Raw genomic sequence first — 27390 nt, 5'->3', positions numbered from 1 at the left:
CCTAGCAAGCTTTTAGTCAATCTTCTCTCAAACTGCCATTAATGATAAAATTAGGATGTGTAGTCTGTTGCAACTGATGGCCTTCCACTTCTTGGGTTGTCCTCTGTGTTTACCCGATCTTCATGGAAACTAACAGGTCTCTGTGATACTGTGCTTTAGACACACTACACTATTCCCAGACTCCTGAAGTGCTGTAAATTTCCATTTGATTCTTTCCATGTAGGGATTTGATTTTGATATATGAATGCTAGCCACAATGTGTAATCTGACCTGACATGAATTTCAACTTTATCGTGCTACCATAATGGTTGCACATGTGCCGTGTGCAGGACTTTTGAAATTACACTTGTACAATACCTGTAAGTCATATAGCTACTGCATTAGTCAAATTTCCACCCCTTCACGACAGAGCACGTCAAGGTATAGAAACATATTAGTAACATACGTGAACACACTGTGCCACCTTTGAACTATAAATAGCACATAAAAGCTCCACTTCAGACAAATGACAGACAAAGCTTTCTCAGGAAATGAAAACTATGCATCAAAATACCATCAAGCAAGGTGTGTGTGTGTGTATACTACACATGTTCAAAGTAATAGTGCACACAGTACCAACCAAAATTTACAAAATTACTAAAAATTCTATATAACTTTCACTCTCTGTTGTAGACCATCAAAGGACCAGTAATCAAATTATGTGTAACATTTCCTTAATCGGTGCTTTGTCTCAATGTTTTGACAAAGCCCTATACACATGTTTCACTTTACACAAACAATCTTGAAACTAACCGACTGTCCATTGCTGAGTTTTAACACAACTTGCCCCTTGTCCGCGTCAACTTCTTTGACTTCAGCATTTGGAATCACATTCACTCCTTCTGCTTTCACTTTGTTCATGGTCCACTGACTTAAATATTCAGGTAAAATTCTTCCCAAAGTACCACTTTCTGGAAATATCTGCTGCACCTTCACACCTTCCTTGCAGCCTGGAAAAAATAACTATAAAATGTTGGCACTTATAATGAAACTAGTCAATATAATTTGTTACAACAACATACCATGGCGAGCTAGAGCACACGCTAGTTCAGTTCCGAGAAATCCACCACCAATAACTGCAATATTTTTAACACCTTTATGAACTATTGCATGGAGTTCTTCAAAATCATAAACATCCCTAAATAATGTAACTTTTTCTTGAATCAGATCATTTGCTTTCTCAAAGACTGGCAAGTTTTTTGGGCTGGCTCCTGCAATAACAAAAAATCTATGAAATGTAATAAGACTACCTAAAATAAAATTGTATAGTACGTAACAAGAACATTATTTTCTACTCACCAGTAGCTATAAGGCACTTCTTAAACCTAATTTCATGGCCATCTTCAAGATATGCTATTTTCTCAGTAACATCTACCTTTTTAACATTCCAACCTCGTGCTACAGCAACACCTCCATTGGCCTGTTCCATTAAACATTTGCAATCAACATAAAAGTCTTCTGGTTCATAAAAAAGACTTCTCTCTGTACCATTCCACTGCTTGAAAAGTAGCTTTTTGGAAGCTTCATCATCTTCATTAAACCACAGTTCCTTTGATAATGGAGGTCTCATGTAAGGATAACAACTCTCATTTGAAACTATAAGCACCTGCAAAAAACCAACCAAACTTAAAATATTAATTTTATGGTTATCTAAATGGTTCAACAAAAGTGAAAAGTAACAATTATTTACGCTGCAATCAAAGATATTTTTATACAAAAAGAGAATAGAAGTCAAAAGTCTGAACTAAAGTGCATCAATTTCCAGAAACTATGAACAACTATTTTTCAGATAATATGATGTCAACAGCAGAAAGGTGTGTACTGAAGTTAATTGTGTTGTTTGGAAACAATTCTCATATAATACCATCTGTGTTAATAAATAACTTCTGTTGTAATTTGACATCTGCATGCATCAGTTCAGATGTACTGCAGTATTTTGTTGTTATAAAGGAATGTATTACCCTAGTGACAGCAATAGAAATTGCAAGAAGCAAGCATGTATCTACTACTGAATGAATGAAGCAAACACAGCCACACTAAATACCACATTTGCCCCATCATAAGACAAGGTTTTTTCTCCAAATTCATCATTTGAAAAATACAGTCATCCTACATCTGGAGATAAAACTGCTGCAGCAGAGGTCAATGTTTTTACATTGTGTAACAAATCAGTATAGGGATCACTTTACATTTAAAGGTGAAGCTTCGAAGTGTTGACAATTGAATTCATGCGACCTTTTAAGAATTCTGGAGGGTTAGAGGGGGAACAGTGACACCAGTTTGGCTGAGAAAGAGGATTAATATGGGGAGGGAGAATTATGAGCAGACATACCACATACTTTGGCTTATTATGAGCATCTACTATAGTTTGTCAATACCCATTTAGTGTCAGAATTTAACTGACTTTAAAATTGGACAAATATTCAGCAACAATATATGTTTCTGCAGGAAACGGTAAAAGTCTACATAGGGGCCAGTGGCATACCTACTGAATTTACCCGAGTATAAGATGAGGTTTTTTCCCCAAATTCGTCATTCAAAAAATACACAATCATCTTATATTCGCAGATTAAACTATTGCTATTTAGGTCAACATTTTATGTTGTTCAGTGGAGTACAAAGGGTCAGTCTTACATTTATAGCAGTCATATTTATATATGAAACTTTGGCTACTGAGGTCACGTGCAGATGTATTTTGAAGAATGTTGAAAGGTGATGCTTGCGTTCCAACAGGCTCAAGATTTCCTGATACGCCAAAGTTCTCAATACAATATCGACGTTGCACGAGCAATGACGTGACACTGACTCGTGAGGCACTAGTGCAAGAGATAAGCAAGAAACTATGAACTGGTCACTACAACAGTCTAGTGCTCTGCTTGAAATAAGGTGTTTTTGTGAAACACAGGAGAAAATAGCATTAAATTACATAGTATTAGAAACATTAATTCTGCTTTTTTAGTAAAGGTAACATTCAAACGTGAAAATGTTGTCCTTCAAAAACATTACTCGATTCTGAAACCAGATCAATATTTTATTGGAATACGAGGGACTAAAGATTTACTAAGTGGGCTGCAAATGAGAAAATCAGTTGCTGTTCACGTATCAGAATACTGGGTGAAAACGTTACCACATTTTACTCAGCGTCAGAACATGATGGTGACACTCAGATGAAAAAAAGAAGGAAAATTAATTCAGAATGAAATGCCTAAAAAACAAAATAAATAATATTTAACTAATTGCTGTCACAAGAATAAATTTTAGTGGCAGGACCTGCAGTGGTGATACTACCAACAGGTATCACTAGATCACGGGACAAGTAAAAGTTTGAGAATGGGACTGAACTGTGATCTTTTATTTAGGCACAGTGGAACCTTGCTAATTGAAGTCTCCCCATAACACACAATTTACATAAAGAGCAAAACAAACTGCAAAAAAAAATGACTTGCTTAGCGAGTGATGTTTCACATAGTGAGTGACTATGATTTAGTGAGACATCAACAGCCACACCAGCCATTCCTGCGTGGCAAGGGAAACATTCAACAATATGAACACCTTTCACTGTCAACAGCAGCACATGAACAATGTCTTTAGTATGTACTGCTGTTTGGGTGTAGCACTCTTTCTACTACCATCTTAGTGCAGGTTTTAATCACATATTTTTTCTAAACTTGTGTTCACACAGTGTTTTGTGCGTGTGAATTTTAATAGCCTTCATAGAAACATCTCCGAAGATAAATCTGGAAGACGATGACCGTAAGAGAAAGAAGATGACCTTAGAAATAAAACAAAAAAAATCACTGAAAAACTTGAACGTGTCGTGAGCATTACTGATTTAGCAGGCACATACAACTGGCCTAAATCAACTATTTGCATTCTCCTCAAGAACAGGGACAAGACCAATGAGACAGATGCTTCATAGGAAGTGACAAGAGTATCTAAACAACAGTTTCGTTTTGTGGACAATGTCGAAAGGTTGCTCCTTATATAGATAAATGGAAGGCAATTGCAAGGCGACACTATTAACAAGAACATCATTTGTGAGAAGAAGGTGAGAATGAATGAAGACACTAGGATCATCAGCAACCAAAGAAGTGTTTAAGGGAAGCCATGGGTTGTTCTAGAAGTTTAAGAGAAGAACTAGCATCCACATCATTGTGAGGCATGGCGAAGCAGCCAGCTCAGACACAAAGGCAGCAGAGAACTTAATCAGCAACTACAAGATGCTTGTAGATTCTGAGGGTTATCTGCCACAATAGGTTTTTAATTGTGATGAGACAGTTCTTTTCTGGAAAAGATGTCAACGCGGACCTCCATAACAGCATAGGAGAATGGATTGCCTGGTCACAAGCCAATGAATAGACTGCTTCACACAGTTATTCTGTGCAATGAAAGTGGAAGTTCGAAAATTAACTGCTGCTTTTGCACCATTCAGAAACTCCATGAGCCTTCAGTACAGTACAGAAGAGCAAGTTGAATGTGATGTGGAGGTGCAACAGCAAGGCTCGGGTGACCCATGATCTATTTTGTGATTGAATCAATCCAGTGTTTGGTCCTTTACTCTGAAAAAGTATTTTCTTGAGATGAATCTGTCACTCCATGTCTTTCTTGTTATGGACAATGCTCCAGTCCATTCTCCAGGCCTACAAGACCACCTGCTTGAAGAATTTCAATTCATCAAGATCCAATTTCTGCTTACCAACACCACACTGCTACTCCAGCCTATGGACCAGCAAATTATTTCTACCTTTAAGAAGTTCTACAATGTAGCACTCTTTGAGCATTGCTGTGAGTTGACTTAAGCTACCAATCTCACTCTCAGAGAGTTTTGGAAATATCACTTCAACACTGTTGCCTGCACCAAGACGATCGAAAAGGTGTGAGAAGGGATTACCAAGAGAATCCTCATTTCTGCTTGGAAGAAGCTTTGGCTGGAATGTGTTGAATGTCTGGTGGAAGATCACAGCCAAGGAATGACCAATGAAGAGCTTATGGAGTTGTGTGTTTCAGAGCAGGAAGGTGTGTAGAGGAGTACTTCAGAGGAGGAGGAAGAGGAGGTTGATTGGTTGGTTGGATTGGAGAAGGGACCAAACTACGCGGTCATCAGTCCCTCCGACCTTGGAATAACTAAAACCGATAAAACCTCACACTCTAAGACAGAACTACAATGGCCATAAAATTACAAATTATTGACACAGTAGGAAGGAAGAAGGTGGAAGGTGGAAGAAGAGAGAAGGGAAAGAAAGTGACTAATGACAGGGGCATGCAGGAAGAAGCACAGGTAGACAAGATAGACACTCAAGCACGGTGTATACGCGGACAAGGAAAAAAAATTTCCGGATTTTCCCAGATTTCCTGGTTAAAAACACACTTTCTCCCAGATGAAAAAACACTTTTTGCATGTTATTAAGTGACAATATATTTTCCCTCAGAACTGGAAAACTTATCAATCCTTTTGAATGGTTATGTTTTTATACACGGGCGTAGAATTTCCTGGCACTTTAGAAAATGAAGCTCAGGGAAGAAAACCCCTTTTGGAAAGATTTTTGATGTGCAGCAACATGTACACTGCATATTTTCGTATTACAAAAATATAAATTCGAATTCCACCAAACACCGCATGTTACTTTCCGAACCACTGTAATCAAGATTGTGATGTGCTTTTGTAAGCGAGACATAGCTCACGTCACGTGATCTCGCCAGCCGATGACAGCAGATATTCAGACCCCAGGACATGTGATGCAGTCAGCTAATAGCAACATCAATGTTAAGTAGCGCGGATACACAAACGGGAAAAGTTAACATTTTAAATTAATATACATAGTGCTGCTACAAGAAAAGCAAAGCTTTCACATATAATATTGATCTCTAAGTTTAATAAGCTGCAAGAGAAGCTAAGCTTTCACATATAACGTTGATCTTTTTTTTCTGCGTTACCCTTTAAGATATCACACAAATGTGCCCCTCAAATTTTTTGCCGAGCCCAGTGGCTTGTCCTCAAAGTTTTCCACAAATAAATTATCTACCGCAGAGGAGAGAGAGCTTCTTGTAGCACCACATCAATTTGGTTACAGTAACGACATGAATGTCTGATCATCTGGGCTCAAAATACTTTTAAATGGCTCATCGTCAAACGCTCTGCGATTTAAGAAATTCATTGTGCATTCTCACACATAGTTCAATTTGCGTAAAAGAAAATTTACTTTGAAAGTAATGCTTTTCAAACCACCATTCACAATATTTTCCTGCGACCTGTTAGAAATAGGTTCGTTTCAGTAGTTGTCAGACAGCGCCAGATAACAGGCACCATCGCGCTTGGCAGCCCATATGTTCGTACGTGTAAAACATTAAAAGATCTTACATTATGTCATAAAAAAGAAGATATCAGCGGATACTCCAAGAGCATCGGAATTTTGTGAACCATACAAAAATTTCATACTTGAAGAGCACATTTGTATATCCAGATTCCCAATGAAGTAGGCCTCGACCTGATATTAAGAGAAGATAACCGTGAGGCAGCCAAGTATGGCCGATGTGGAGGTGGCAAAGGATGAAAGAGGCTTTGCGAGAGGCCCATAAAGAGGACCGCCACGTAGTTGTAGAATCCTTTATCGCCCTGAGCTTGTTCGGCGAAGAAAGAGTGTGCCATCCTGCATTCCAAAGTCCAAAACCCTGACAACGTAATGCCAATAGCAAGAGATGGACCATAAGTAGCCAATTTAGCCAGTCGATCGACAACTTCATTGCCAGGAACCCCAACATGGCCTAGCGTCCAAATTGAAAACCACTGAGCATCTACGTTGATCAAGGAGAGACAGGGAGTCCTGAATAGCTACGACCAACGGGTGGTGAAGGAAGCACAGGCCAATAGCTTGCAAACTGCTCAAGGAGTCACTACAGATAGTGAAGGACAGTCCAGAACTGAAGCAGATATGGTCCAGTGCGCGCAAGATGGCTACCAATTCTGCAGTAAAAACACTGCAGCCATCTGGCAAGGAACGAAGATCCACGTATCTCGCAGAGGTGTAAGCATAACTAGTGTGACCAGCAAGCATGGAGTCATCAGTATAAATCACTTCTGAACCCAGGAATGAACTGAGGAGACAGTAGAATTGGTGGCAAAGGGCCTCCGGAAGGACAGAATCCTATGAATTGATGGAGAGATAAAGACAGAGCTGTGGCCGAGAGATGCACCACGGAGGGGTACGTGCCTGAGTGGAGAAAAGAGGTGGTAAAGGGAAGCTGGAGCTCAGAAAAGAGCGACTGAATGCGGGCAGCCATGGTAAGACCACATTGTGACCACCACTGCAGGAGGTTGATCTCCGTGTCTGGATAAAAAGAGACCATAATTAGGGTGCTTTGGGGTGCAGCGAATGCGGAGCACGTAAGATATCAGCTGTTGTTGGCGCAAAACTCACAGTGGTGGAAGCCCCGCCTCTGCGAGAAGGCTAATCACGGGGCTAGTCTGGAAGGCACCAGTGACAAGTAGTACCCCACAATGGTGGATGGGGTCTAGATCTGCAATGTCGAAGGTGACGCAGAACCATAGACAGGACTAAGTAGTCTAAACGAGACTGGACCAGCGCTTTGTACAATCGCAAGAGAATAGAGCAGTCTGCACCCCAGGTGGTATTGCACAGACATCTACAAACATTGAGATGTAACCAGCATGTCCTCTTCAGGGAGCAATGTCAATGGGCATCAAAGACCAGACCCAAGAAGCGATGGGTGGCCACCACCTCGAGGGATTGGCCACCGAGGAACAGGTTCGGATGGGGATAAACTGTATGGGGATGGCAGAAATGCATGACACATGACTTGGCCACCAAAAACTGAAAGCCATGGGAAAGAGCTCAGTATTGCGCCTGGTAGATTGCCCCCTGTAGACAGTATTCTGCAGTGTCCATGATGGAGGAAGCGACGTAGATACAAAAATCATCAGCATACAAAGAGGGGGACACTTCGGCCCAGCAGCCACCACCAGTCCATTAATGGCGACGAGGCAGAGAGGGACACTCAGACGGAACCCTGTGGAACCCCATTTTCTTGCCAATGGGAAGTGCTGTACGAGGAACCAACTTGAACGTGGAAATAGCGACAAGAAAGAAAGTTATGGATAAAAACGAGCAGAGCGCCACGAAGGCTGCATTCGTGAAGGGTGGTGTGGAAGTGGTGGTGCCAGGTGGTGTCGTAGGCTTTATGCAGGTCATAGAAGACTGCAATGAGCTGTTGCCGATGGGCGTAGGCTGACTGGAAAGCAGACTCCAGGTGCACCAAGTTATCCACCGTAGAGCAACCACAGCAAAAACCACCTTGAGTTGATGACAAAAGGTCGCCAGATTTAAGGATCCAAAACAACCGCCGACTCATCAGGTGTTCAAGGAGCTTGCAGAGGGTGTTGGTAAGGCTAATTGGATGGTAGCTATCTGACTGAAGAGGTGGCTTCCCAGGCTTCAACACCAGAATAACAATGCTTTCCTGCCACTGGGTAGGAAATACCCCCTCACTCCACAGACGGTTGAAAAGGGTAAGTATACGACAGTGGCCAGCCACTGGTAAGTGCTGGAGCATTTGGTTATGTATCTGATTCGGTCAGGAACCGTATAAGGCCCCAAGCAGCGAGAAACGAAAGACAAAGGCAGTCGTTCCGAGCGCTCTTTCAGGAGGAACGTGGGCAGATACTGATTCGATACAGAGTATTGGGCAAAGTGTTGAGTGAAATGCTCTGCGACAAAGTCCGGATGGGTAAGGACAACACCACGCACAGAAATTCCTGTGACGTCAGTAGGAGGACAATGGCCAAAAATTCTGCGGGCCCCCTGAGGGGGGAGGGGGAGGTAGTAACAACAAAGCAGCAACCTTGAAACATTGAAAGCATGGAAACTGATTGCATCACACATTGAAAATCATCACACCAATAAAGTAGTGGCTACACACATTACAAATTTGATGATAATGATGTGTCTAATTTTTGCTTAGTGCTGAAGTGTCAGCAGGAGGAAGAGAGAGAGAGAGAGAGAGAGAGAGAGAGAGAGAGAGAGAGAGAGAGAGAGCGCTTCTGTGAATAATAAAGTACATAATACTACACTCCTGGAAATTGAAATAAGAACACCGTGAATTCATTGCCCCAGGAAGGGGAAACTTTGTTGACACATTCCTGGGGTCAGATATATCACATGATCACACTGACAGAACCACAGGCACATAGACACAGGCAACAGAGCATGCACAATGTCGGCACTAGTACAGTGTATATCCACCTTTCGCAGCAATGCAGGCTGCTATTCTCCCATGGAGACGATCGTGGAGATGCTGGATGTAGTCCTGTGGAACGGCTTGCCATGCCATTCCTCAGTTGGACCAGCGTTCGTGCTGGACGTGCAGACCGCGTGAGACGACGCTTCATCCAGTCCCAAACATGCTCAATTGGGGACAGATCCGGAGATCTTGCTGGCCAGGGTAGTTGACTTACACCTTCTAGAGCACGTTGGGTGGCACGGGATACATGCGGACGTGCATTGTCCTGTTGGAACAGCAAGTTCCCTTGCCGGTCTAGGAATGGTAGAACGATGGGTTCTATGACGGTTTGGATGTACCGTGCACTATTCAGTGTCCCCTCGACGATCACCAGTGGTGTACGGCCAGTGTAGGAGATCGCTCCCCACACCATGATGCCGGGTGTTGGCCCTGTGTGCCTCGGTCGTGTGCAGTCCTGATTGTGGCGCTCACCTGCACGGCGCCAAACACGCATACGACCATCATTGGCACCAAGGCAGAAGCGACTCTCTTCGCTGAAGACGACACGTCTCCATTCGTCCCTCCATTCACGCCTGTCGCGACACCACTGGAGGCGGGCTGCACGATGTTGGGGCGCGAGCGGAAGACGGCCTAACGGTGTGCGGGACCGTAGCCCAGCTTCATGGAGACGGTTGGGAATGGTCCTCGCCGATACCCCAGGAGCAACAGTGTCCCTAATTTGCTGGGAAGTGGCGGTGCGGTCCCCTACGGCACTGCGTAGGATCCTACGGTCTTGGCGTGCATCCGTGCGTCGCTGCGGTCCGGTCCCAGGTCGACGGGCACGTGCACCTTCCGCCGACCACTGGCGACAACATCGATGTACTGTGGAGACCTCACGCCCCACGTGTTGAGCAATTCGGCGGTACGTCCACCCGGCCTCCCGCATGCCCACTATACGCCCTCGCTCAAAGTCTGTCAACTGCACATACGGTTCACGTCCACGCTGTCGCGGCATGCTACCAGTGTTAAAGACTGCGATGGAGCTCCGTATGTCACGGCAAACTGGCTGACACTGACGGCGGCGGTGCACAAATGCTGCGCAGCTAGCGCCATTCGACGGCCAACACCGCGGTTCCTGGTGTGTCCGCTGTGCCGTGCGTGTGATCATTGCTTGTACAGCCCTCTCGCAGTGTCCGGAGCAAGTATGGTGGGTCTGACACACCGGCGTCAATGTGTTCCTTTTTCCATTTCCAGGAGTGTATATACAATTTTCCTTGAGTAAATGGCATGAATAAGATCAAACTAAGTATGTTTTTTTCTGCATTAACGCCTTGTTGTATTTTACATTAATTTATGTGGGATAAATCTTTTCACTTAATGAGCATTTTGCACTACAAGTAAGATTCTGGAACAAATTATACTCACTATGCAACATTTCACTGTACCTTTATCTATTCAAAATTGTGATTTTGACCTTTCCAGCCATAATCAAGTTACAGCTGTAACAACAAACTGCTGACTGACCAGCTTAACCTTAAGAATACATTCCCCTCTCATTTTTTTAAAATAAAAACAAAATTGCTGTTTTTTTCAAATTATAACTCTTCCTACATTACTATGAAGCATGTCAATGCATAGTCATTCCTTTTAGGAGGACACTATCCTCATGTCAATCATGTTTACGTATTTCATATGTATAATACGACAGTTGCCTAGAAAGTAACGCAACACTTTTTTCTTCAACAATTCTTTATTGAACATAATGAGAATTACATACACAAAATAATGGTGTTTTATCTACACACCCTATTTTTCCAAGTAATCTCCATCCCGTTCTACGGCCTTCCTCCAGTGCGAAACTAGGGCATGCATGCCCTGTGTTACCAATCCTTGTCCTGGTGGTGGAGGCAGTGCTTCATTGTGTCCTCAAAAATGTCTTCCATGAATGGCATCCTTTAACGGCCCTATCAAGTGGAAGTCCGAGGGAGCTAGGTCAGGGCTGTGGGGTGGATGGGTAACACCGTCCAACCCTGTTTTGCAATGTGTTCAGCAATGCACTGACGTGTGGGGTCGAGCCTTATCATGTTGCAGCAAAACATCTCCTAGGCTGCTGTGGCACCAGTCACCAGAAGCATGTCTTGAGTTTTTTTAATGTGTTGGCATATGCTTCTGAATTAATAGTACCGCCTCTTGGCATCACATCAATAAGAATCACTCCTCCATAGTCCCAGAACATGGTGATCATGACCTTACCGGTGGCAGCAGCTGCTTGAATTTTTTCTTCTGTGGGGAGTGGGAATGGCACCATTCCATCGACTATCATTTTGTTTCGGGCTCAGAACGGTGAACCCAGGTTTCATCACCTGTCACAATCCTGGAAAAGAAGGCTTCTCCCTCAGCTTCAAAACATTGCAACGAATCAAGACAATTTTTTTTTCCTGTGCAATTTGTGATCCACCATTAGACGCCGTAGGACTCCTATTGCACACACTTTTGAATATCCAAGAGTGCGGATAACTGCATCCATGCTTCCTTTGCTGAAATGTAGCACCAACTGCCGAGTTGTAATGCATCTGTCCTTGCAAATGACAACATCAGCTCACTCCAACATGTCAGGTGTGACAGCCACGGATGGTCTCCCCGACCACTGCAAATTGTGGAGCTACGCCGTACCACCTTCTGATTACCTATCCTCCGTGCCCAGAGACTAACTGTACTTCTGTCAACAGCAAATGCTCCAAAGACTTTGAGCAGGTGTTTGTGAATAATCCCCACAGTTTCTTCCTCTGCAGTGAAAAATTCAATGATGGCACATTGTAACATACATGGCTTAGAGATGCCATTTTGAAACTGTCCTGCAGCAATTCTATCTGTCTCACTAAGGAGACTTTAAATATGTTTGTAATGTTTTGGATTTGTAGCATTGTTTATGGCTGAGAAATAAATGTGGTGCATTACTTTCTGGGCAACCCTCATAAGACAGGTGTTTTGTCACTTATTCAAAAGCAGGTACCACATTACCACAACAAGGTCATGTCAAAGCAAGTGAATCAACAAGAATTCATACAACAGAGCAGAAATCCTTTGATATCACAGGAGATTTTGACTTTAAGTGAGAAATCGAGAAACTTTGAAAATGTCGTAATTGATGGAGACAAAAGAGAATACAAACATCTAAAAAATGATATTGGCAGAAAATGGCTAGAAGGCAAAAAACAAGAACATATAACTAGGGGAAGACAGATATTGCCTAAAGGAAAATTAGTCCACTGGCGTATAGTGAATGGTATATCCGTCATCGCACTCTCGTGCATTTATGCATAATGATGGCTGCAGATATCAACATGCAGGCGCCTTTTTGTGCGATGCTTATGCATGTACTGCATTATTGATGCTTCAATTTTTTGCACAGGCTGCATGTTAATAAATGGCAGCAGCTGTGCCCACTTTTAAATTGACTTGAATTGCTTAGATGCAGCTAAATATTACAATGCAGTGACGGTGCGTTTTCATAAATTCAGTACAGCAACATGGCTGATCGATACGAAATCCAAGCCAAAAGAATATGTCAATTTCTCAAAGAAAATGCTTCAAGTGACACTGATTATGAAATAGATTCTGAAAGAAGTGAAAGCACAGAATCAGAAGTGAGAGTCAACAGTGGTTGTTTTTTTACAAAGAAGATTTTTCCCTCGACAATCAAGACACCGTGGGAAGCCAGCAACAGGCATGTCGACAATTACTGATGAGCGAAACTACGATAATGTTTGCAATAATCTTTACAATACCAAGAGCAGCACAGAAGGCAAGACGGATATCACTAATCCACTGAAGGCAAGATAGAGATCACTATTCACAGTTCCCTACACCAAAATCCATCATAACTGCATGTAACTGATCAGTTTTTGATGCCACAGTTCTGGGGGTCGGCCGTCAAGGAAAGAAATTTACTTGCAGCTGCAATGTGCGCAAAAGCAGCTGTAAATGCAGAATTGAGAAGAAGGGTTGACAAAGCATACCGATTTCTGTGACAGTAGATGAGAAAGGCCATTTTGCACTCTGCATATTGATGTCAAAAAAATTCTGTGCAAGAGAAGTGGTCAAAGAGAAAAATAATACACACTCCCATTTCCAGCACAACCACACCTTTTAGGAGATTCAAAGCTCTCTTATGGATCTTCATTCTGTTACTGATTATGCACATACACAGCATCAGAAACTGAAGAAGATCGAGTTATTAGTCTTCTCCTTGATAGATTTGAGAGGGTGTATAAACTTGCAAAAAATTTTATTGATGAGAGTCTGATAAAGTTCAGGGGCATATTGTCATATGTATAGTAAAACCCTTCAAAGATGGCAAGATTTGGTTTGAAAATATACAAAGTCTGCTCATCTGACAATGGAAACTGTTGCAAATTCTAAAATTTGTATAGGTCTTGAGGCAGAAAAAGTATTCAGTACCCTAGCTGTTGCTTTGGATTTGTATGGTACTTTACTGGATAAATGGATAACAGTATACAATGATAACTGATAGTTCTCCGATTTTGTTTCTGAAGCTACTGGAGAGGAAGACCTACATGGTTGGAACTCTCAAGACCAAACAGGACAACAAACCCACCACAGATCAAGAACTTAGTGCTGAAAAAGGCAAACTGACATCTGCATCAGCAAATCAAGTTCTTGCTTTGAAATCGATTAACAAAAAACCAGTTCACGTCCTGTCAACCATTAATGATTGACCTCACTATAAAGAACAGCAAAATAAATGGGAAGACTAAGCTGAAACTTAACTCCATCAGTGATTGTAACACAGGAATGGATGGATTCGATGCACATGACAACACTTAGTATCATACCCTCTTGTGAGAAGATATGTGAAATGGGAATTCTCACTGCATGTATAGTACACTGTATGGTGAACTACTGTAAAGAATGAGGTTCACAGGTTTTCGTCTCAACCTGGCAGAACGAATTCTCAATAACATTAGACTTCCTGATTACGGGATTCGCAGATGTCCAAGCCAAGGAACAGATCCATTAAGACTACAAAGAAGACACTTAAGACATTTTCCCGCAAAAATACCCCCAACTGACAAAGAAGCATCACTGTCTAGAGTGCATAACATCTTTTACAACAGATGACAGCGTGGAGAAGCTTGCTTTAAATGTGAAGGAATGCAAGATTTGCCTACACGTGGATAAATATTTTAAGCTTTGTCACACTCAGACAAACTATGTTCAAGGTGTATATAAGGACAAAAAAATTCCGGATTTCTCCCAGAGTTCCCAGTTAAAAAACGCACTTTTTCCCACGTGAAAACACTTATTCCAAGGTGAAAAACACACTTTTTTCACGCTAAGTGACAGTATACTTTTCCTTGAAGCTGTAAAAATATCAATCCTTTGAATGGTATAGGTTTTATACACCAGTGCGGAACTTTAGAGAATGAAAAAAACTTGGCAAAAAGTTTTGGAAAGATCTGTGATGTGCAGAAACATTTACTTTCACATTACAATTAGCTGAATATTTTTGTATTTATATTACGGAAGTATAGATGCGAAACAGCACATTAGTTAAGAAGCATTGAAATCGAGACTGAAATATACTTTTGTAAGCCAGTCATAGCCCATGTCCCATGTTCTCGCCAGACAATGACAGTAGATATTCAGAGCATACGACACGTGACGTAATCAGCCAATAGCAACACCACTCTTAAGTAGTGTGAACACACAAAGAGGAAAAATTAATGGCGTGCATTAATGTCCATAGTGTACCTACAAGAAAAGTAAAGCTTTCACATATAATATTGGTCTTTAACATTGATAAACTACAAGAAAAGCTAAACTTCAGTCTTTTTTGCGTGTTACACTTTAAGATACATCACACAAATTTGCCAGTAAAATTTTAAGTAATGATATTAATGTCTGGTCTTCTGGGATTGAAATTCTGGTGGCTAGTCCTAAATGCGCTAAGTTTTAAATGAGAGTCAAACGCTCTATGTTTTAAGAAGTTCATTGCACATTTGCACATGTAACGTAATTCATCTTGCATAAAATGAAATTTACTTTGGAACTAACACTTTTCAAAGCACCATTCACAATATTTTCCTGCGACCTGTTTGAAATAGCTTCGTTTCAGCAGTTGCCAAAGAACACCAGCAGGCTGTATATGTGGACGAGGAAAAAAAATTCCCAGATTTTTTTGGTTAAAAATACGCTTTCTCCCGGACGAAAATACACTTTTTCCGTGTTAAGTAACACTATACTCTTCCTCGGAACTGTAAAACTTATCAATTATTTTAATGGTTGTGGTTTTATATACCGGTGTAGAATTTCCCTGCACTTTAGAAAACTCGGGGAAAAACACGTTTTGAAAAGTTGTCTGATGTGCAGCAACATGTACACTGCATATTTTCATATTACGAAAGTATAAATTCGAATTAGAGATTGCGATGCACTTTTTTAAGCCAGTCACAGCTAATGTCAAGCGATCTCACCAGCCGATGACAGAGGATATTCAGAGCATGGGACACATGATGTGTCAGCCAATAGGAACATCACTGTTAAGTAGTGCTGACACACAAATAGGAAAAGGTTATGGTTTAACTTAATACACATAGTGTTGCTTCTGCCTGGCACTTGAGTGTGAATTGCAGAGTAACCACGTAGATGTATAATATTGGTCTGTAAGATTAATAAGCTGCAAGAGAAGCTAAGCTTTCACACATATTGTTGATATTTTTTGCGCGTGTTATGCTTTAAGATACATCACACAAATGTGCTAGTAAAATTTTTAAAAACGCCATAAATGTCTGATCTTCTGGACTCAAAAATATTGTAAAGGGTCGTGCGCAAAGATTTGATTTTTGAATTAGAGTCAAATGCTCTGTGATGTACATGATTCATTGGACATTCATGCACAGCGTTCATCTTGCGTAAAAGGAAATTTACTTTGAAAGTAATGCTTTTCAAACAACCATTCGGAATATTCTCCCGCGACCTGTTAGAAATAGATTCACTTCGGCAGTTGCCAGAGCGTCACCGCACTTGCGCTGTTACGATGGCACAGGAAGCCCGTATGTTCGTACGTTTAAAACATTAAAACATCTTATATTAAGACGTAAATGAAACAAGACATTAGAGGATACTCCAAGAGCATGGGAATTTTGTGGACCATACTAGAACGCATAATTCGGCATAAAGTGCACATTCGTATGTCCAGATTCAGAAGTAAATTTTCTTGGAGTACCAGTACTGTATGATCTCATGTTTGGTTATTATGGCATAATGCCATACGTGCTAGAAGATGAAAACATGAACTTTAAATACAGTGAACAGTTGAAAGTAGCCAATAGTGTGGAATTAAACACTTTGTTTCAAATAAATTGACTGCCTCAGCGGAAAAGAGTAATAAAAGTCAAATTTCTTTAAAAAACCGACAAAAAATAACTTCAGTGTTATGCAAGGCGATTGACGCTTGACTGTCAGAAAGGTGGAAACAAAATAAAATCTGACACTAATAACATATTTTGATGATGATGATGATGTCCCATACTCCAAGGAGCGTAGGGGACGATGCAGGAGACCCTTCGATAATTATGTTAATGTATTTTAATTCACTCGATAGCTCCTGGCCACAAAAAACCGTTTTGTTTTCATTTGACGTGAGAGCAACAAACGAAGAGGAAACAGCAAAACCACTTAACACGGGCCACGTGGAGACTACCACCACCCCACTACAACTCAGACTGCTCTGTGTATCAGCTCCGGATCTACGTTATTTCCGAACCGCGACAATATTAGATAGTGCCGCTCCCCCTCCCTCAAGCGTTTGAGGTAGGATGCCAAAAATTTAAATAATCGACTTTTCAAAACTATCTTCATTTTGTAGCTCACATCTTTTTGAAGAGTCTGATACACAAAACATATATGTTCGAGGTAACGTAAGACACGTTATTTGGTCGTATGTGTGCCGAAGTGCAGTGCCACACCTCTTCACACAGCATTCTTCCGTCGCACGCCTCTCTATTTTGCTCTGTGGAATTCAAATGTGTAATATTTTGTAATGGGTGCCAACAAACTATATTAAGGCCAGTGGAAATTAAAATCTCCTGTGGTACCTCTCCTGCTCCCAGTCGGCCGGTTTGACAGCCTGCCCCTCCTTTAAAAAAGAAAAAAAAAAAAAATCCTTGCTATTAACAGCGAATGGAATTATTTGTAATTGGAAGAACAAGAAATCTTCAGAAAATTTGCACTTTTTGCTGCCTATTATCTAATAACTTGCTGTATTATGTGACATAAAATTAAATATAGGATACATAAAACGAGTAAAGACAAGAGACAAAGACAGTACACATTTCTTCAATTCTTAAGTCCTAGGTTTTTCTCTCTCTCTAATCTTGCCACAACTTTATGTGGCGTACTTTCCTTTCTGGGAAAAAATCTATTACCTCATCGAAGTTCGTGAACGTTTTGCTATATGAAAAAACGAAATGACGTTGTCTAATACTAGGAAAGCTGTTAATACAAATAGTACCCAAAGACTGGTGTGGTTTTCCGATCTAATTACATGCATTTTGACACTGTCTGCTAGATAAAAAGAAATAAGCCCACCTAATATTGCAATAATTATCACACACATCAAATAAGCGAGACTGTTTGGCCACAAATCATCATTTTTATAACACGAGAGAATATAATTCACGAAGTACCAATATCATATGCCTATTAGGCCTACTAAAAGCAAAAAGTTTTATGTTAGGAAATAGTTTCACGTTTCATTCATACTCTCTAGCTTCTGAAGCATGAGATTGAATAGTAGTAGTACGAAATTTTTATATAAATTTGGAATCTTCATATTCTTCCGTAATTTGTGATAGTCCCCGTTTCTTCTCCTTCCTCGTCTAACAAACAATCTTGTCATCACTAATTCTGTAACTATTCCTGCCAGTGTCAAAACTTATTCTCTGATTAACTTCACTAACCCTGCCACAATCACCGGTTTAGTATCCCGCATTTATTCTCCGGTTAGGTGTTATTACCTGTTCGTACAACGCGTTTTCCACACTACTCCCAGAACAGAACTTTAGCAGCTGCTAGCCGGGGACTGTACAACTGGCCCTTAGTAGTGTAGCAGTCTGGCCAAAAAATTTTCTGTCAAAATTTCATTCTCTTGGATACACAGAGAAGACAATACATATTCCTGTTAGTCGTTTATTTCCACTCTGAATCTATGGATTTCGCTAGTAATTACAACAAAGCTGATCATTTGCAAACCCAGTCAACCACATAAACACTGATTGGCATTCACCCATTCGGCTTTATTCTGCTCAGCTCGTATAGACCCATCCGCTTTTGTCTGCAGGTAAGTTTACTTCTAGATGCGATGGGGATTCCCCTGCCAGAGACATCACGTACACTATGCATGCATTCAAAAATCAACTTATGATTCATTCAGAAATCAACTTACAATTTGTTCAAATACCAACAGGGATGCGTTCAAACTCATATGAGTAATCTATAGACCAACGTACACTGGATGCTAGGCGCTTTGCGAAACAAGGTCTTTTACCTCAATAATATGAATTTGGTGCCCTTCGAAATGCCTGGGGCAGATACCCCAGTTTGCCGCCACCCCCTAGTTCCGGGCCTGTTGCACATACGTGAATCTGACAGCTTAGGCGCACCAGTGAAATTTTTCCAGATTGCATCTGGCCGCTTGCTGCTTTTGCTTATACAGCTAACTGCCACACTCCTGTAGCCAGAAGTGGGAGAAGGTACTACCACAGTCTATGTTAGACTGTGGTACTACACATACGACTAAACTGCACATGCGCATAAGCTCGCTTGCAACCACTCAAACGAAACTAATGTAAGCAGTTGTGAGGTCACGCTCATCAGAGGCATTTGTTGTTATGAAGCATTGCATAGTCTTCCTAAGGCCTTTGACACATTTTGCTGTTGGCAGACGCTTGTATGAGCACTGTGTTTTGTTGTTGTATATGGTGCATTTCCTTTGCAACTTCAGTTTTATTTTCGTTTTTTTTTTCTCTCGTTCTCGTTTTATTGCTGCAGTATTGTTCTGCAGTCGCTAGATACAGTAATATTCTTTGTTATGGTACTGGTTCTTACCAGTCAGTTACAAAAATTTAACTGAAAACTAAAACAATGAAAAATTCCCGGAATTCTAAAAAAATTCCCGGGTTTTTTTACAGGTTTTCTCCCGGATGAAAAAAATTCCCGTGTGTTTGCTGGATCTCCCAGTTGTCCCGGGTTGTATACACCCTGACCCGAAAACAGGCGTAACTGCACATGGGCAGCTACAATGATGAAGGAAGCCCATATTTTCGTACATACAGAGGGGTCCAAAAACAATGTATCCAATGTTTAAAAGTCCATAACTTGCAAACTAATTGACGGAGTTGTCTCATTTTTGGTGAAAGTGTAGCTTAAAATCCAACTTAAAGATATCACTGTAGGTGTTCGAAATGGTCACCATTAACATCCACACACAAATGATGCCGCCAAACTGCAGCACAAACTACCGACTGCAATGTGTTCAGTTGGATATTTGCACATGAATGTATGATGGATTCTCGAAGTTCATCCAAATGACGACCTTTAGTGTTCCCCACAGGTGAAAGTCCAGATGAGTTAGGTCTGGGGAATGTGGTGGATACTCCACAGCACCTTTACGGCCTATCCATCTTCCTGGTACATTTTCGTTGACATACACCCTAACACGATTTTGGTAGTGGCCTGGGGCACCATCTTCTTGAAAGTAAACTCTTCCGTCTCCATACAAGTCTCGGATGGCAGGTAAAATGGATGTTTGAAGCTTCTGAATATACATCTCACCAGTAACTGTGCTGTCAAAGAAGAATGGCTTAATCAAGCCCCAGTAAGACAACCCAGACCACACATTTACTCCTGGCAAATTCATGGCTTTGTCTACATGGACGTTCGGATTTTCGGCGGTCCAGTAGATGCAATTGTGGCGATTTACTGTACCATTGAGTTTGAACTGTGCCTCATCAGACCACACAATCATCTCTGCAAACTCTTCATTGTTGCGCACCATGTTAGCAAACCACTCGCAGTACCCCATTCTACGATCTGGGTCATCCTCATTCAATGCGTGTAGCAATCGTGGGATGTAGCACTTCCACTTTGCTGTCTTCAAAATACTAAAGGATGTTGTTTATCAAAAAAAGCCACGCACATTGGATTAACTTCAAGAATCCATCATACATTCATGTGCAGACATCCAACTGAACACGTTGCAGGCAGTAGTTCGTGCTGCAGTTCGACGGCATCTTTTGTGCATGGATGTTAATGGTGACCATTTCGAACACCTACAGTGATATCTTTAAGCTGGACGTTAAGCTACATTTTCACCAAAAATGAGACAACTCTGCCAATTAGTTAGCAAGTTATGGACTTTTAAACAGTGGATACATTTTTTTGGACCCCTCCGTATATAGTATTGAGATACCTTACATGGCGTTATAAAAGAATTAGGATACTCCAAGAGCACCAGAATTTCGTACACCACACTAAAATGCATAGTTTGGCTTTAAGTGTACATTCATATGTCCAGATTTACAACGAAGTAGGCCACAACCCAATATTAAGATTTTAGTGCAATTTTCGGGATGCAAGTTTTCTTGGAATACCAGTACTGTATTATCTCACATTTGGTTCTTTATTATGGCATAATGCCATACATGCCTAAAGATGAAAATGTGCACTTGAAATTCAGTGAACAGTTGAAACAAGCCAATATTGTGGAATGGAACACTTAGTTTCCAATAAACTGACTGCCCCTGGGGGAAAGATCAATAAAAGCCACACTTATTTAGCAAACTGACAAAAATAACTTCTTTGTTCTGCAAGGCGACTGACTACCAAAAACATGGTAATAAAATAAAATAAGAAAACTGAATCTAATAACATGTTAACCTTCTGTAACTATGTGAATGTATTTTAATTCCCTTGATAGCTTCCAACCACAGAAATCCATTTTGTTTTCATTTGATGTGCGAAATGTAAACAAAGAGGAAACGGCAAAATCATTTAATGTATACACGGCTTACATGGAGGCTAACTGGCTCTCCACTACAACCAAGACTGCTATGCACATGCGGCAATCTCGCAGCTTGGGTGTGCCAGAAAAATTTTCCTGGGTACCATGTGGCTGCTTGTTGCTACTGCTGAAACAGCTAACAACCAAACCTCAAGTAGCTGTACGCAGGAGACAGTACTGTGCATACGCAACTAAACTGCACATGCACCTGCAGGCAACTGCTCAAACAAACTTACTGTAAACAGTTGTGACGTCACACTCATTGGCAGCAGTTTATTGTTATGAAGCATTCCACAGCCTTCATTCTAAAGCCTTTGGCACATTTTGCTTTATCAATTCTTACCAGTCAAAATTACAAAAAACTAACAGAGGTCTAAAACAATAAAAATTCTCGGAATTCTAAAAAATTCCCTGGTTTTTCCCAGTTTTCTCACAGATGAAAAATTTCCCTGGTTTTTCCAGGATTTCTTTGAGCATATGCACCCTGTATGTATCATATTTCACAGTGTAACAGAGAAATACAACTAACAGTCTGCTGTAATATGCCATATGGTACGTTGCTGTAAAAACGAAGAAAATCGCTGAAAAGTAAGCATACTGTTATGTCATGATGTCAATAATAAGAAACCACATGTGAAAGGGTTAAGAAGGCCTTTGGAGAAAAGAAACAGCTACCTCAATATTAAAGATCTCTGATGGAAAACCAGTACTAACAAAAGAAGGGAACACTCTCTCTCTCTCTCTCTCTCTCTCTCTCTCTCTCTCTCTCTCTCTCTCTCTCTCTGTGTGTGTGTGTGTGTGTGTGTGTGTGTGTGTGTGTGTGTGTGTGTGTGTGTGTGTGTTTTTTAAATAGGCACTAACTGGCGATGCTATCAGTGGCCTGACACATGTTAAAAGAAACAAATGTTGATAAAATTGCTAAAACCGTTACAGTCAGTGAGGATGAAAGCTCAAAAATGACATGTTCACTCCCACCTCACTCTCACTGACACACACAATCACTCTGTCATTGCCTTAACACAATGGAGAAAAGGTGAAAGATGCTATCCAGGGAATAAAACACAAGTAAAATGACATTAGAACTGAAACAATGGTGCAGGCAAATGCAACCGGTGAATCATTTACAAAAAAACTCAGGTTTGCCAATCAACTTGTTAATACATCAGAACCATCTCCTGAAAGTATAGGAAACAATGTTGGGCAATTCACCAACTTTAAGGCTCTACCAACATTCATTGTGAGGTCACTTAAAACAGATGGCAGATCTGACGGCAACTCTGACACTACCTGCTGGTCCGAAAATAAAACACAGCCAAATAAAACGCGGCACACAATGATCTGCATGTCACAAGCACCATGGTCCTCTCCCCGGAATATCCATGTGTTGTAGCACCAAGCAGAAAGACACACTACTTCCTTTCAATGGAAAGCTAAAAAGTGGAAGGACTATACAGAGGGGCAACAGCCTCGTCTCTGTGGTAACATCGATTCCCGTCAGATTACTCAAGTTAAGCTCCATCAGGCTTGGATAACACTTGGATGTGCCGCTGTCCAAGTCTGCTTACTGCTGTTAGTGTACACTTGGCCCTTGTGAGGCCAAATTGAGGGGGGGGGGGGGGGGGGGGGGGGGGGGGGAGTGAGGTGTACTTAATTAAGAGGTAGGGATCATTCCATGTCAAATCAACATACTTTATTTAAAAATTTGACCTCACCCTCTTAGATTTTGCTGAATGTTTGTATACTTGTAGTGGATGCTGCAACTAAGAAAAAACCAAATTTCAATTTTTTATCTCAAACCATTCCTGAAATATGGTCATCTAAACTTTTCAAAAACATGCCAAAAATGTGTGAACGGACTTTTTTTAAATTGCCCTAATTGAGCTAGAAAGCTGTGAAAGGTGTCATTTTGCAGCATTTTTCATACTCTTTCCAGTGATATACAACAAAATATAGCTTCTAATTAATGACCTTTTTCAAAATACTAATTAATATTTTGATTTTTTATTTTTTTTATTTTATTTTTTATTTTTTACAAAAAGTACATAATTGAAAATTTTCAAAATATTTCCATAGCTGCTTCATACTGTTGTAAATCACATGGCAAAATATAAATGTGGGATGGTAATGGGTTCATTGTTTTTTAAAGAGGATTCCGGACTCTTGTTCTTCACTAACAGCCGTAGTTTGACCAAACTAACCTTTAACGAACAAGAATTTCATTAAACTACACTGAAAAATAAGTCAACAAGTACTAGAAATATCAAAATATCACCAGGACCTATAGCTAAGATTTAAATAATGTGTGAAAAACTTATAAGTAGACCACTGATGTAATACTTCTGGTCCAAAAATGCACAATTCATTAGCACAGACTTTAGCCACTGTATGAAGGCTGAGCATGCTTGTGTTCCTGTCTATGTATGCAGCAGGCTGTGAACAAGTTGAAACTAGCACAGCGCTTGATGTCTGTACAATCATTCAGAGACTGGAGCCATTGGTGAGAGGATATAAGACTACTACCTTTTAAGGCTTAGTGTGCCTACAGCATTATCGTGCACTGTGGTTTTAGTGCAAATCAATTGTTACCTCTGTGTTGACCAGTTTGTATCTAGTACATTTAATAGTTCATTTACAAGTAAATCTATAAATTGAAGGAGCGTTTATAAGCGGTTTTTCCATCAATATGGAACCAAGTAAAAAGTGGAGTGCTGTAATCCATTGAAGTCAAATCATTTTATTAGAAACAGAAAAAAAAACTGAGAAATGTCACAGCATGGATGCCCAAATTATTTCCACAAATACCTAGTGGTGGCAGGATTTGTGATAAATGTAGGAAAGATGTAACCACATTGAAAAATACACCAGAGCCCATAAATGATAAAACTGTTGAAGATTCTTCTGGCTCAGAGATAATCATTCCAAACCAAGACCCTGACTTCACTGCAACTTCAGTGGTTGTTCAAACACTTAACACATCACTTCAAGAACTAGGTGAGCCCCAGTTGCTAAGAAAAAAGTAACATCTAGGCATTACACCAAATCAAAAGTGAAAAAATCTCATCAGTGACATGGAAACTTTTTGTTGCTCCTGAAACTTCATCAGATACTGATAAATCCGTTCTTTAAAATCTCAAAACAAACTTTAATAATTCTACAAGTAGAGCAAAAAACTAATGATTCTTACAAGTTTACCTGAAAAGTGGAGTGTCAGGAAAATAATGAGGGAATTTAATGCTCCTAATAACGTTGTTTGACAGTCCAAAAAATTTTGAAAGAGAAAGGATTCATGGATCGTCCAAACCCAAAACCAGGGAAATGTTTACCACAGAAACTGTCAAAACTGTACATTCATTTTATGAAAATGATGAAGTTAGTTGGCCAATGCCAGGTAAGATTGTGTGACAATTACAGAAATAAGTGAAAGTAAAATAAAAATATCAGAAAGACTTATTTTGTGTAACCCTAAAGAAGCTTACAAACATTTTAAAGACAAGTTTCCTAACATAAAAATAGGTTTCTCTAAATTTGCTGAGTTGAGACCGAAAAGCAGTACATTTCAAAAATGCTTTGAAATCCATCATCAGTTGATTGCAACATGGGAAACTGTGAATACTGCCCAGGCGAAACTGTTTTACATAAAATTTTACAAGACTCTTTTGATGAAAACTTAATTGAACGAGTTCAGTTCCAACAGTGGATGTCAGTTGACCGCTGTAATCTGGAAATTGTTCAGAAAACTTCTGAAGAATTCATAGATTTATTTTGTAGTAAGATGTCCATTTTGATTCGGCATGACTTCATTTCCAAGCAACAATGAACATTCTTTAAGTCCACAAGAGAAAACCTTATGGAATCTGAATTTGTTGTCATATGTGAGGTTTCTGAAAATTATAGTATAGTTCTAAAGGATGAAGCTCAGAGTTACCACTGGACAAGACAACAGATTACCATTCATCCTTTTGTTATATATTACAAACAGGAAGACAAAATTGAGCATATGAGCTTTGTCATTGTTTCAGATTGCCTGGAGCACAATACAGTTGCGGTTTACACCTTTCAAAAGAAGCTTATTTCTTATCTAACAAATTTCAAAAGATTCCAAAAAATACTATTATTCTGATGGTTCTCCTGCTCAGTACAAAAATAAGAAAAACTTCCTGAAACTTTGCCTTCATGAGGGAGACTTCAACATAAAAGCACTTTTGAGCCACAGCACATGGGAAATGGCCTTGTGATGGAGTAGGGGGTTAAGTTAAGAGATTGGCAGCTCATGCTAGTTTGCAAAGGCCATACCAAAATCAGATCCAAACCCCACAATATCTACTTGAGTGGGCAGTAGATAATATCACAAATATTGATTTTGCGTATTCCACTCAAGAAAACTATGCTGCTTCAGAAATATCATTAAAAACTTGGAAGAGGCATTGACAATCAAAGGAACACAGCAATTTCACACTTTCATTCCCAACACTACATCAATATTAATAGTCAAATACTTTTCAGGTGACATGCAGAGTTGGAAGAGGGAAGTAACTACATCACCAGACAAACTGAAGTTACAATATTTATCAGGCTATGTTACCACTGTATATGCCAGAAACTGGTGGCTTGGGTACATTTTAGAGGAAGGAAAAAAATAAATAAATAAATAAATAAATAAAATCTTGATGAACTGAAAATAACTTCTCTTCATACATGTGGACCAGTTAACTCATTCTCCTCTCCTGCACATGCAGATGTCCTGCGAGTGTCAGTTGTGGATGTTCTCACAAAAGTAATTCCATTTACTCCGACAGGGAGAACATACATTCTTAATGAAAGTGATGTAAACCAAACCCAGTCGGCTTTATTAAAATGTAATCTGTGAAGTTCCATGACAATTTATTGGGAAACTGCTTTCAACTCAAAACTTAATTTTTGTCTCAGGTTAGTGTTAATGTATATTTCATAGAAAGTTGTTTCAAAATTACCGTTAATACCTATTGTGTTAAATTTAGCTATGTATAGATACCTGTTACTCAAAAACAACTCACTCTCAGTCACTCACTCACTGGTCATACCAGACTCGAGAGTCCATTACCGTAGCCAGCGTATTTTCGCCATCCGTCCCTGTCTTGGGCTATTTCCTTCCATTCACCTTCAATACCTAGGCTCCTCAAATCAGCGTTCACATTGTCCTCCCATCTACGCCTCGGTCTCCCCACAGGATGTTTTCCCTCTAACTGCTTTACTAGTACTCTGCGTGCTGCCCTGCCCTCATCCATTTGAGCTACATGACCCGACCATCGCAGCCTATGTGATTTAATAATACTGATTATGTCAGGGCAGTTCTTGAACCTCTTCGTTATGCAGTTTTCGTCACTCTCCGCTAATGTCATCCCTTTTTGTTCCAAAAATTTTCCTCAAAACTTTGTTTTCAAATACTCGAAACGGCTTTTCATTTTGCACAGTGAGAGATCAAGTCTCACACCCATACAGCATAACTGGTAGAATAATAGTTTTGTGTATTCTAATCTTTAAATTCCTAGACAATATCCATGGTAAAAGTAATCTCTTCAGTGAGAAGTAGCACGCATTTCCCGCCCAGTATCTCTTCTTCAGTTCAGATTCAACCTCATTACTCGAAGTGATGTCCACACCCAGATACTTCAATGTGTTCACTTTTTCAAACTGTATGTCTCCAACTCTTAACATTTCCTGATCTACTGCTGTTGGCATTCTAGTAGTAACCAGGTATTTAGTTTTGTCTTCACTTATCCTTAGGCCTACGTCTTCATTAGCCTTGATTAATGCATTCGAATTTGCTGTTACAGATTCTTTCCTATCGCTAATGATGTTTAGATCATTTGCATACCTTAATATCTTAATATTTCCATTTAACTTCCACACCCTCTGAATTATCAGCTGCCATTCGTACAATATATTCTAGGACCAAATTAAAAAGTAGCGGAGACAGGGCATCTCCCTGCTTAAGTCTGTTCTTTATTACAAATTCTTCTGACTCCAATTTCCCCACGCGTACTCTACCTTTT

General features: G+C 40.3%; 1 protein-coding gene across 1 annotated transcript in view; it reads right to left on the bottom strand.

Annotated features, from left to right (window-relative positions):
* The window catches only part of LOC124622346 (apoptosis-inducing factor 1, mitochondrial), a 119326-nt gene that overhangs the window by 63880 nt on the left and 28056 nt on the right, over nucleotides 1–27390 (bottom strand). Inside the window, exons 5-7 of the mRNA XM_047148023.1 lie at nucleotides 1339–1645; nucleotides 1062–1250; nucleotides 793–989 (exon numbers count right to left, since the gene is read on the bottom strand). Of these exons, the coding sequence (XP_047003979.1) occupies nucleotides 793–989; nucleotides 1062–1250; nucleotides 1339–1645 (693 nt within the window). The remainder of the gene's footprint in view (nucleotides 1–792; nucleotides 990–1061; nucleotides 1251–1338; nucleotides 1646–27390) is intronic.

This window comes from Schistocerca americana, chromosome 7 (assembly GCF_021461395.2).
Source record: "Schistocerca americana isolate TAMUIC-IGC-003095 chromosome 7, iqSchAmer2.1, whole genome shotgun sequence".
Taxonomy (NCBI): domain Eukaryota; kingdom Metazoa; phylum Arthropoda; class Insecta; order Orthoptera; family Acrididae; genus Schistocerca; species Schistocerca americana.
The sequence above is the reverse complement of the archived record's forward strand: the minus strand, read 5'-3'. Positions and strand labels throughout refer to the sequence as shown.